This window comes from Pocillopora verrucosa, chromosome 1 (assembly GCF_036669915.1).
Source record: "Pocillopora verrucosa isolate sample1 chromosome 1, ASM3666991v2, whole genome shotgun sequence".
Classification (NCBI taxonomy): Eukaryota; Metazoa; Cnidaria; class Anthozoa; order Scleractinia; family Pocilloporidae; genus Pocillopora; species Pocillopora verrucosa.
In genome coordinates, this window is record NC_089312.1 from 2,883,470 (window position 1) to 2,897,053 (window position 13,584).

General features: G+C 36.0%; 1 protein-coding gene across 1 annotated transcript; it reads left to right on the forward strand.

Moving 5' to 3' along the window:
• Positions 1-267: 267 nt before the first annotated feature.
• LOC131794125 (uncharacterized) lies at positions 268-12,245 on the forward strand. Its single transcript, XM_066163454.1, has 11 exons — positions 268-387; positions 1,502-2,681; positions 3,208-3,273; positions 4,584-4,641; positions 5,296-5,378; positions 5,530-5,643; positions 6,923-6,985; positions 7,662-7,817; positions 8,914-8,991; positions 10,661-10,729; positions 11,052-12,245. Exons 2-11 carry the CDS (start codon positions 1,532-1,534, stop codon positions 11,321-11,323), a joined length of 2,109 nt encoding a protein of 702 aa, XP_066019551.1. The 5' UTR covers positions 268-387; positions 1,502-1,531; the 3' UTR covers positions 11,324-12,245.
• The last annotated feature ends 1,339 nt before the right edge of the window (positions 12,246-13,584 follow it).

Genomic DNA, 13,584 nt, shown 5'->3' on the forward strand with positions numbered 1-13,584 from the left:
TTACAGTGTGAGTAGTGGCAGCTCGAGTCCTCTCAGCGGGAACTCATCAGATTTTTCCTTGTCACACGCAGATGAAAGTTCTTTTATCTCTGTCACATCCTGCTTTATGTTGCTGTACTGGATTTACGAATTTCGTTTGACCGAGGCCCTACCGTGAGGGTTTATGCGAGCTGACCCAAGTTTTTTAGTTACAATTAGCATTTCATAACAGAATGCCTGCAAAATTTATGCAAGTTTTTCCCGCGCTTCCCATGTCTCATGGGATAGCGTGGTTCCGGGTTAAGTCAACTGTTGCCATTCATGATCTCAAGACCACATTATGGCGATGTTATCGAATTCTCAAGAGGAACACGCGATCAAGTGAATTGCTTTACACCTCCAGATAAGGTGAGAGGGATCGCTGAACAATCTCTATAAGTTGTGACATACTTTATATGGCCGCCTATTCGGCTCGCTCATTTTTCTACGAGGTATCAGCTAGGCAAATAGACGTAGGAGTATTCAGTGTACAAGAGGTTAAGATAAAAGAAAGTACTTGAGGATAAATCCATCCAGCATCATAAAGAGTGATATTAAAATTTCAACAGCGTGTAGTTTGATGACCTTGGTTGGAAAGTTCCATCACAGACTCTATACCAAGGGTTATGAGATAAGCGAGGAGGCTTGAACGAGCGCTTTACAAAATGTAGGACGAAATTAGTTGGATCCGAACATTTTTTATGTTGCAAATGAAGCAATGCATTAAGGCATGCTTTTGTATGTACATAGGCTAGCCTAACTAATCTTGCGCCACATTTGGAAAGCTGATATTTTACTTGGCACTGCTCTTGTTCTGAAATGGAAAACCCCAAGGTGATATATCAATAACAAATAAGTTTTGTGATGGATTGGAATGGTGCTCGTATACAAAATTGCCGATCAGTAATATGTATTGTATACTGTTTTGTGAAAATAGGTGAATATCATCTTGTCAATATGAGTTGAAAAATCGGTAGGAGTGTTATTTTATGGTTTGGCATACTTTTCTGATTTTAGGATCGATTTTTTATTCTTCAAAGCGAGTGAAATTTCTGCAGGGAACAAATGATAATAATAATTTTCTTTTCAAATAGCATAACATTGACAAGGAAGGTACATATAGCTGGAAACAGCACACTCTTGCATCATATACCTCAGCCTATTGACACACTAGAAAACATATTTAGTTAAACCGGGTTTAACTGAAAGAAAATCAGAAACAGGCCCGAATAGTATCTCGTACGGGCCTGAATTTTTTTCAGGCTTTATTTCAATTACTAGTTCAGCGGTGTTCATAATTGCGAGGATCGCTTCTATATTCATTTCTTCAACCGCAGTGCTCATATATGATTTTCATATATTTACGGTCATTATAAAAGTACATTTGTCGCATTTTGAGTTAATGAACTTTTTCTGTGGGAACTAATACATATGGATCAAGGGCAATCATACAATTCTGAAATCATTTGTAAACATTTTACAGAACATTATCTGAATAAAGCAAGCTGCCGTCATGAAGATAACCTTTTTGACTGAGGAATGGACTCAATCGACCAAAGGCAGTTGTTCCACCTTCATGAGACAGATGGCCATAGAACTCTCTAGACTACCAAATACAGAAATTGGTGTTTTGATTCCAAGTGCTAGTTCGAAGGACAAAGTAGATGCTAAAAAATATAACATCAAGGTTTTTGAACCTGCAGCTGAAGATTGTATAGGCTATGAACCGGTTGATTGTCTGCAGTTTCCTCCACAAGGATTTAGTACTGACTTTATCATTGGTCAGGGCATTAAGCCTGGACGTCATGGACAGGCCCTTAAGAATAAACTTAGCTGTAAATGGGTGCATGTGGTCCTGAAAAATGCAGAAGAAATGGCAATGTTCAAGAAAACCCCAGGTGCCATTTCCAAAGGGCAGAAACAGCATGAAACTGAGATCAAATTGTGTAAAAGCGCTGATGTGGTTTTAACAGTTGGCTCTAAGCTCAATGAGGCCCTTAATTCTGCTCTGCATCAGTGTAAGAAAGATCATATATTCAGTCTTATACCTGGCATTTTTGATGAGTTTTTTGGTGAGCAGAAGCAATACCGATTTTCAAAGAAGTTTGAAATCTTAGTGTTTGGCGAAGGGAACACTGAAGACTTTGAACTTGAAGGTCTTCATGTTGCTGCCAAAGCTGTGGCATATCTTAATAAGTATGAGCCATCTTACATTCTCAAAATTGTTGGTGCCCCTGAGGGAGAACAAGGAAAACTGGCTGAGAGGTTGAAAGATCTTGGGATCTCTCCTCGTCATCTGATTGTGAGAAGTTTTTACAAAGAAAGAGGAGAACTGACTCAGCTATTTTCAGAAGTAAATCTTGTTTTGATGCCTTCAGGTACAGAGGCATTTGGTCTCACAGCTTTGGAGGCATTGTCAGCAGGTGTACCAATCCTGATTACCCATAATTCTGGCTTGGCAGAGGCTCTAGAGGAAGTACCTTTTGGGCACAGATGCATAGTAGATCAAGCAGATGATTGGGCTGAACAAATCAAGCAAGCACGCAAACATCAGAACACTGGATTAGTAGAAGCAAACACGCTACGCAAGGAGTATAAAAAGAAATACTGTTGGATGGACCAATGTACTGCTTTTGTGAAGAAGCTTAGGGCCTTGCATTCAGGTTGAAATATTAATTTTATATGCCTTCACCTGATTTGAAATAATTCAGTTGGAGTATCTAGAAGCTTATAAGCACAAATCTGCTATCATTTTGAAATAGGCACCTGACTTGAATTAATATAAGAGTAACATGAAAAAGTACAGAGAAATTTGGGGCTGGTTTGTATCTGTAAAAATTTAAATCATTGCTGATTTCAGTACAATGTGTATGTTTAAGTGCAAAGATGTTTGATTTTTGTGTGCTCAAAGGCACTAACCCTTAAAAATGGACATAGAAATTACACCAGATAACAAGCTCACCATAAAAAATATCCATCAAATATTAAATTAATCAGTTACTTACAAGGCTTAATACTATTACAGGTTTTACCTCCTTAGTTCCCTTGTAATGATATGAGTTGAAGTACACCTGCATCAACATGTTTTACTAATGTGGGAATTACTTCAAGTAGATGAATGACAGTCACACTGATACTTTGAAAATAGTTGTCTTTGTGTAATTTGTTATTCCTTTATTGACATGACAGGACATGCTGAGGAAATGCAACAAGAGTTCCAAGGCAAAAGGTTTTCAGCTCGAAAGAGAGTGGCTGGTAATTACTCACTTGTCTATTTTTTAAACATGCCCTAGTGTTATCAACAAACTGCATCCTTTTTATATAGAGCAGGTACAAAAAATTTCAATTAAATCAATATACCAATGTTTTTTTTGACTTTTTTGAATATTGAGGAACACAATTCCTGGAAAATATAATGTCATAGTTATGATATTTTCAATTTGAATACCCTAATAAGGGTATTTCCATTTTCTGAGAGACCTTGCTTAAAATCCAGACCAGTTTGCATCAAATGCAGGTTCTTCTCAAATATTTGGAAAGTTACGAAAAGGTGACTTACTCTTAGAGTAAAGGAACAGTGTTACTTTTCATTTGTTGGAAATCTGTGGATTTACTGTTATTTGTCAACCAGATTGCCTTTACATCTGTTCCAGGGAAATTTTGTATCACTTTAGACACTTTTGTTACAACATGATCAGCAAACTTATTTATTACATATCACTTTAAGGGGCAAAATCCATATGATAATGATTCAAATTCACCTGAAGGAACATTACCCCACAGGAATCATTTGTGATGTTGACTAAGCAAGGCTTTAATTTAGAACTGTTTAAGTTGCCATAGCAATTGGCAAATTAGGCCGTAGATTATCTTGTGTTTGCTGGTCATGCATGACATGACACAAACCAGCTGTAACATTCTTTAAAAGAGAGATAAACAATTTTGTATAGAAGAATCCTTATGGAATTGAGTACTTGGTTTTATGTCTCAAAGACATAGTGGTATTGTCAGCACTAGTTGCATCCTTTTATCCCACAAAGTTTCTTCCTTTTTTCTTGCAACTGGATTTAACTAAGTAGGTTGCCGAAAGGCTGCTTTGGAAAAAATTGAACTACTCTCAATTATTTCTATTGTTGGAGAGCAAGTACAAAGGTATAACAAGGAGTAAATCAACAGTTTACATCAGAAACCTTAAATGAGCGACAAATTTTTAGTTTCAGCATGAGAGCCTGGTTTGAATTTGTTTGCATGAGTTTCAGGCTCAATGTGTAAGAGTTGAGAGCTCAGCATGTAGAAGCCTTATTGACCTTATTGACAACACAATAACATCCAGGTGATTTTTACTTCCACCCTTAATTAATTTTTGATATGAAAAGCTATCAGAGAGTAAAAATACTGTCCTTCAAGTAATTGTAAAAAGTGGGTTCTGGGAAGTATTTATTCAGTGAGCAACTTGTTCATTTACAGATATTTAAAATTTGAATTTTATATTAATTACATGCCCAACTGATTTTGGTCAACTAAGGTGTAAAAAATTTGAATTACTTTTTCTAACCCTTTATTAGTTGCTGATGTAAGGAAGGGGGAGAGAGATAATGAAGATGGCTACAAAGCAAATAGGAGGCAAGAAATTTTTGCTTGGATCCTAGATTACCCTTAATTTGTGGTTTACGGGGTGATATTATGAGGAGAAATTAAATGCTAGATTAAGTCACTCTTAGGGATACCATGGTTAGCATTTTGTTCTGTTTCTGATAGTGTGAGGATTATTTTATAGCATCAATATCTTTATTCTGCGGTCCAAACACATCATTTAGTTCTCTATCAATTCTTTCAGATAGGCTTAAAGCATCTTTTACAAAAAAATTTTACCCTTGCACAGTGACTAGCTAGCTCCCACTGTTGGCTAAGATAACATTGTTGTTTTGAGCTCTCGATGAAAATCCAAGAAGTTATAAATGACAAGAGAGTTTACTAGCCACTAATCTCTGACAAAAAAAAACAAATTCCTCAGGATCAAAATGGAGGATTAATCATTCACTTCATGTGGATTTTTTTTGTCTAAAATGCTATTTTTTTATGAAAGATTCAGCATGCTTTAAGAGTTCTTGTTAGCTGTGTTAATTTATTTTGTTTATCACTGTGGACATTAATCCATCATCACAATGCATTGACTTCCATGTTAGCAAAAAGAAAAAATACTTAGTTAACTGGTAAGAGATATATCTTATGGGAAGATGGTTTTCCATATAACACAATGACATGTTGTATTTTCAGCAAAGAAACCGCAATACAAGACACCAAGAAAATTTTACCTGTTGGAGAAAAGAAAGCAGAAAAAATGAGTCATCGGAAAGCCTGTGAGACATGTTCTCTTTATTGTTCTCTGTGAATGTTTATATACTTTTATATCATGCATTATAACAAAAACATACGCTACTGCATGATCTAATGGCTTGCAAATAGAAGATATTAAATTAAAGCTGTTGACAGATATTTACAAACTTGTAGGCCACCCATCAGAACCTGACAAAGAAGTCAGGATCATGATTGAAGTTGGTTCATCAGAGGATGAGGATGAAAGTTCTGATGATGAACCACGTGCCTCTGGACAAAATGTGGCTGGTTAGTAGAATGCCTATTTTTATGGTTACAATAAATATTACTAATTATATATAATGCTTCCCACCCCCTGAGCTTTCTACACAGAGCCATTTGCAACCCATGGATAGGTTAGTGGCTGGGCTGCATGCATGAATTATTCTTGAACAGTATAGTGCTTGGAGGCCCTCTTAGCTTCAACAGCACTGCTAATATTTGAACATATTTATTTCAGAATCAATTGGGTAGCTATAGTAATGGTGCATCAATCTGAAACAGGCATGTTTCTTTAAATTGTGAAAGTTTGTACAATGAACTATTAGATGTTATAGTAGCTTTATAAATAATAAGTTTGGAACATCAAACAAAAATCAACATTATAACAAATTATAATTATATTTATAGTTACCATGCTGACTGATAATACAAATGACATAGGTCACCACTTAACTGTGCTACAGTTAACTGTAGTGTTTCAATTTTATCCAGTTCACCCTTCAACTCCCATGAAAGACCAAGACAGAATTTCTCCTCACAACATCCATACAATATATCAAGCAAACAAGTGATGAGAATAAAGAGAAATATCAATTGGGGATTATAGTAATTGATCCAATAACAAATTCTCAGAACTAAAATCATATGAATTGTATGGCAGTAACTGAGGAGAATTACTAATGATATCTTGGGAGTAAAAGGGTTAACTGTTCAGCCTCTGGGGTACTCATAGGCTGCCACTGCAGCCAGCCTGGCCCCCCCCTAGGGTAGAATACCACTCCCAATATTGGCTAGAGCCATGAAAGAAAAAGGGAGGAATGGGGGAAGGCTTTGTTCTAGGTGAGCATGCACTTGTGAAAATACATTGCCACTGGCCAGAAGAGCCCGCTGTTTTTAGCTCATGGCAATTATAGGGTGAATATCATTTCCTTAAATCAAAATGAAGCACTTATTATATGAGCTTTCTATGCCATGACTCATATATTTGCCTGCAGAACAGGCATAAATTCTTTTGCCTTTTTCAGTAGAATTAAGGCAACCATAAGGCAAGCATGAGGCTAGCACAAATTCATGGGGAGGAGTAATATTATTTGCACTCCTACCCTGTGCATGACCTGCACTTACCTATTACTTACATGTATCTCCATTTGCTTGAAAAACGCAACAAATTATGCCTGTTCTGCAGGTTAAAAATCTTAAACTTTAGTTCTTTGGAAAAACTAGTTAGCAAGAGGAAATGCAAGCACAGAGTGAAATATCACATTTTAACCCTATTACCTTTTCATCTCTCTTACTTACATACTAGTTTCTATTGGAGAACCTGGAACTTCTGGGGTATCCAGCACTAGTAAGAAAAGGAAGTTTCAGGGTAAGGAGAAAAGGAAAATTACATTTTCAGTTGAGTAATTTTCAAAAAGCTTGTAATTACTACAGTATATAACATGCACTGTACATAATTATTGAGTAGCATGATGTTTTAAGGATTGATCAATTTGTAAAATTTCTTTTAAAACTTGAAGAACCTTCAATCTCTCTCCCAGAAAAAGTTTTTTTTTGTTATGAAATGTTACTGACTCACATTAGGTTATACCAGACCCACTTAAGCTGTTAAAACATAAATCAACTTTGATCAGTTTGATTCAATTGTGAATGTGGAGTGAACAGTTTTGTTCACATTTTTGTAATATATCCTGCAAGAAAAGGCATATTAATTATGTCTTAAGGGTTGTAAATGTATGACATGATCATTTTTCTATTGCTAATGGGGCCATAAGAATTTTGAAGAGTCAACACTCAAGGCAATGTAATCTAACTGGCAATCCTTCACATAAATGAATAACAGTCAGGGCCATGGAGGTGTCTCATTTATTAGCCATTTCATTGGTGTCATGTCCTACTTCCTCCCAGTCAAAGATTTGATAAATGCTCTCTCATGTGGTCAAATCAAACCAGCTGCAGTCTGAATTAATTCTGACCCAAAATTTCTCCTGTAACAGGTACTACATTGACTGTTCGTCTTAAAGTTTAGTTTCTTTTGTACTTAGAGAGTGTGGACCCCAGTGATTCAGAGAGCTCAAGTTTTGAGACAGATGACTCAGATTCCAAATCTGATGGGAACTCAAACACAGACACAGACAGTGAAACAGAGGAGGAGGACTTTGGTTTTTTAAAGAAGAAACCTGTAAAAGCCAAACAAAAAGGTAGAACTGCATATATTTACATGTATATAGTGAACAATTGTTGCTTGCAAAGACATGTCATCACAATCACTTAGTTTGAGAATGCATCACAAACATTCTTTAACTACACTCAAAGGCATAAGGCAACAAATCAATGCCAATTTATTTTGCTTTAATATTTTAGAAATTTGGGAGAGTTTTGGCGTAAATTTCATTCTAGATTTCTGAGTTTAAAATGTTATTGAAGTTAATACAGAATGCTTTAAGTCCAAAGGTTGTTACTACTGGCTTTAAGTCCATTTTAGATTTAGAGACTGACATGTGATGAAAACTAATGAAAAAGCTAAACTGTGGCACCAGATCTGTATAATTTGTCTCCCAAATTTTACCTGAATTTTTTTAATTAAGTTTAATTTGTAACTCACTCCAAAGCATGAATCAGCTGTTTATTAAGAGTGAGTTACAGTCTGTAATAGTTCGTAGGAGCTGAAGACCAAAACTTCACCAGTTTGGAACTTTAGCTTGAAGATAGAAGGGGAACAAACTGGTGTAAGGCGAAGTGCATGTTTGTGCTACATGTACGCATAGCTTCCTGGTCTCAATACACCAAGACCCATGTCAAAGATATGCTCTTAGAGCTCTGATATATGCTGTCAAAAGCTTTCAAAGATCAAGTGGTACATGAGTTGTACAATGGCAGAAGTTAGTTATCTTGCCTGTGGTACCTGAGTACTTCATAAGAAGATTGTTGTGTTTTTGTGGCTCATTAATGCATAGTGCTAATTTCTACATTTTATTTTAGAATTGACTTCCAATATAATTTTAAAGTACTTTGAATGGTAAATTTTTCATTTGCACTATTAGATGCCAAACAACAAGGATGGACTTGAGAACTTGCCTTTCTCAGTAATATTTTATTATGCTAACCTTGCCAGGTTACTTGTCTCTTTTGTGACAAAGTTAACCTTGCTTTTACCCTCAAACAACTGTGAAATGGACTATTCTCAAACACAGTGAGCCTTACAAGACCATCAGTGAGTTGTATCAATTTAGTATTCTTTTTTAAGTGTGTGAGACATTGTAAGCACTGAATTCTTGTGAACCTTATCTGTTCAAGTTTCCAAGAAAACCACCCCCAAAAAGCAGAAAGCTAGAGATTCCAGTAAAACAAACAGAGAGGAGAAGAATGAAAAAGGTAACAGTTTTTGATACATTCTTTTATGGCTTGTCTCAGGCTCAGATGGTCAGTTCACTTACCAAACCTGGTGATATGGGCTATATAGGGTCCAAGTATGGAAATGGTATGGCATTAACTATGGCCCATATATGGGTTGTATATGGATTTATTATGGGCTATTGCTTCCATATCAAAACCATATATGCCACTGTCTTCATTCAGTTTTGATTCTATTGTCTTTAAGATTGCTACATATTTGGCACAGTTCCATAGATTTTCCATAGTAATTGGTATAGGAATGATATGGATCAGCCCCATACCAATACCATATGATCCTTCACCCTTCTGTATGGAAATGCTATGTATTTGGCACAGTTCCATATTTCCCATATCATCCACGCATACTACCATCTGATATGGGAATGTTCCCATATCATTCGTTGATACTGCAGCATCTGATATGGGAATGCTATGAATTTCTACAAGTTCCATAATATTCCCATATCATGTAGTATAATGATCAAGCTCACTTCTGATTGCAGTCCCATAGCAATACCATATGATCAATGCATCTCCCCACAAACTATGGGAATTCTAAGGCACAGCTTTTGTTTTAAGGACGTACCCAGTGGTGCTTGCATGCTTATGGAATGGGGGGAGGAAATATAATGCTCAGTCCTGAGGTCAAAATGTACCAGTGGTCAATCTACTTGCTCAAAAAGGCAAAAGATATTAAGAGAGGTTACCTCTTATTTCTGTGTTTAAGGTTTTCTTCAAAACAGAGCTTACTCATTGATACCTAAAACCTCTTACTATTTTCAAAAGAAGACGTAGAGCAAGCAAATGTGTTGCTGCTATGAGATATATATGGAAATTATATTCCCATAGCTTTCCCATACAATGGATAGCATTAGCTTCTCTTCCCATAAATTTTCCAAACAGTAAAATGTGGCAAAATTGAGCCCCATGTCAGTTCCATATCTTCACCCAACCTTCCCATACCATTCCCAGGTATGGGTCATTTATGGCCCATGTTTTGCCATATCATTCCCATAATGTTTCTCCGGTAAAGGTGGAGACAAAAAGAGAGCACTGTAGGCCGTTATTTAGATGCTTACTTTCCCCTTGCACTGACCAAGAGCCTGGCAAAGGCTAGTTCCTTTTTTTAAAAATTATGGTCATTCAATGCTGTAATACTTTAATGTAGTTGATCTATATATGTTATTTTCTTTATTCATTACATGTGGGTTTATGAAGAAGTAATTGTAGTTTTAAGATGGAACACCAACTGACTTGGTTCAGTAATCGCACATATTCAAATTTTTTCAAACAGACACACCAAAGAGCTTTTTAATAACATGCACTAGTTTTGCCCAAAATGTCACAGATCTTTATAATCACAGTTACCTGCATCTCTTTAGTGCTTTTGCAGATTCTTGTTTGCTTTACTTCAGAGACGACCGCTGTCCAGGTTCCCTCGTATTGTTTTGTTGAATAAGAAACTTCATTTCATGGATAGTTTCTACTTACAATTGTTGATAGTTGATAGATGAGAGTAATGTATTAGGTTCGTTTGTTTATTATTTTTTTTCTGCTCTCATAATGATCACTAACTTTAGAGGTTTTTAATGTTGTATTGTTGTCTACTTACTCTGCCCTTTCTGACACTTCTGAATTTAAAATCCAGGTACATGTGCACAAACAGTCAACAGTGAAAAAGGGAAGGCTCGTAAACCAAGAGACAGCAAAAAGAAGGGTAAGTAACTGAACACTTATTAAGAGAAGGGAAACATTTTGAACAAAATTTGTCAAGTTACGGCTATTCTGTTGAATACCAAGGAAGTAAAAATACCTTGACTTACTGGCTTGTGTGATTGAATATTATCCCTGATAGACAACTTGGTTCTTACAGCAGCCAATGAGATCTCGTGAGTAGATAGGCCATAAAGCCGGTTGATTTTATTTGTTATATTGGGCAAATGAAGTCTAGAGTGATTAAATTTTTATCGTTGAAGCTAGACTTTACCAGTGATTTGGAGGCTAGATTGTCAAAAAAATAATTTTGACTCATTTTATAGTTAAACAGGGCAAACCAACTAAGAAAGAGTTAATGGGATTGGGTAGAGATATTGGTGACAAGTGGAGAATTCTGGGAGGATGCTTAGAAGTAGAAGAAGAACTGGAATCAATCGATGAGCGATATAAAAGCCTTACTGAGAAAGGCTTCCAGATGCTTAAATACTGGACCCAGAAAAATGGTTCCTCTGCGACCTACCGAGTTTTAAGTGGTGCCTTAGAAGACGAACTTTTAGCACGTAAAGACTTATCAGAAAAGTACTGTTATGGTTGAAAGTTGACATAAAAGTGCTTTTCTTGTCTTTTAACTCTGATATCCTGGAGAATGAGTAGCTTTAGTATATGCTCCGTTTTCTTGATCTTTGGGTTACACATGTCGCTTTCGTGGAAAGGTTTAAAAAGTATGTGCAAACTTATGACAGTTCTCTACACAACCAAAACAGCTGCTCAAGAGTCAGAGTAATGTAACAGCAAACTAAGTATAGTCAGCAGTAGTGTTGTTTCGTGGTCGAATCTCGCAGTAGAATTTTAGTTATTCAAATTGATCCCTCAGCATACAGAAAGCGATTATTTTTTAAGAACAGACTGAAACAGAAAGGGCAATTTGCAGATTTTTTTATTCTTGGGGTATTGTCTAGTTGGTAGGTTACTGTGAAATTTTGGTCTTTTTTCCACTTCACTTTTTAAATTTTTTTTAGAACTGCGTTTTTGTCTCTTTTTCATGCTGAGCACTACTAAATTTAAATTGTCAGTAATAGTAAACAAGTTAATTGGTATGAAGAGGTTTTTGGTTGATTTTAACAAAAATAGATGTAATTATTTTAGATTATATTTCAGGTCATTATTACATGTTGTACATGTTGTACTTTACGAAACTATCAAGAAATTGCATACTTTTATACACCCGTTGTTGCTAATGGAGAATCCCCCCCCCCCTCCAAAAAAAATGTGTTACAGAAATATTTGGTAAGGATGGCAGTTATTTTTCTTCGTATCAAGTCGTAAATTTCGTCCGTTAAAGTTATGTAAGGTTAGGTAGGATTATTTGTATAAATCTAGGTAAATAAGAAGTTAGTAATAACGCAAACCTTTTAAAATATGAATTAGGTGGTCAGTTAAATTACTGTTCCTAGATGCCCAGCATTGTAAAATGTAAATTAAAATTACCCGTAATAAAATACGTATTGAAACTCTCAGCAGGCAGTGTTTTTGTTATTCAGCATTAAGCAGAAACTCGTGCATCCTTGAGGGTAACTTAATTGTTAGATTTCGCAAGAAATTTCTTCGAGTGAGCCTGCTGAAGGAAGTCAGTTTTCCACCAATTTTCACTACTGTGAGAGCGAGGGACAGACCTAGTCGACTAAACCTCATAAAACAGCAGCTTTTTATTTATTTGTTATTATTATCATCATCATCATCATCATCATCTTCATCGACATCATTATTATCACCATTATCATCATTATTATTGTTATTATTACTATTATTGTAATTACTATTATTATCAAGAAGATCCTGAAGTGAAAAAGTGACCATTGTTTTATTCGACATGGAACGAAAGCCATCCAGTGACAAGCGTGTTTGTATTTCTTAAGTAACAGCTATTTTATTTCTTTAATTTTTTTTTCATCATAGTGCTTCAGTGTACCTCAATATTTATAGCGATTGCTATATGCACGATGACAACTTACACAAAATCAATGAAAATTAATTGCTCACAAGTAACCTTACCTTTACAATGTTTCATTTTCTTATTTAAGCCCATTTACAAAACATTAACCTCACAATCATTAGACTTGACATGTTCGAAGATAGAAAAATTTTTTTCTACGCAGAAGAGTTGGTTACTTCTTGAACGAACTTCGGCAGCCAGTAGTTCACACTGCATGCAGACATATCTGTAATGGCCGTGTCCAGAGTTTGTACTCCTTCTTCAAAGTCTTTCGTCGTAAAAAGGCCGCCGGGTTCCAAAGTACAGGACTTCGCTAATCGATTCTGTTTCCATTCCTCGAAAACCTTACACGACCATTTTGTTTTACAAGCTGTTGATTTCAGCACTGCATTATTAACACTTCTCTTCTCATCCTACACACTTTTCGGTTGCCGAAATCTTTCGAACGACTTTGTTGTGGTATACATCCTGACTGAACGACAACTTGTAAATGCTGGCAACTCCAGCAACTTTCACCTTTCAGAATAAATTGAATCGCACCATAAATACAAATTAATTACGCCGGTAAAAATCATCATTGATATTGAAATTATCGAGGAAGGAATGTTATACAGCAGACAATTCTAACTGGAAGTCTTTGTTTATTATTTCTTTAAGAGTGATCATGAGAAGTTCTTTCCAAAACTCGCGCTTCGTGTTTCATCGGGGTATCCAAACACCTCGAAACTATAAAAGCACTCGTCCTACAGCCTCGTACTTTCATTTGTTTCTCAGTGTTTGGAGACCCCGATGAAACACTCGCTCTTGTTTTGGAAAAAGTACTTCAAACGACACGTTCGTCCGGAATATACCATTTCTGTCGT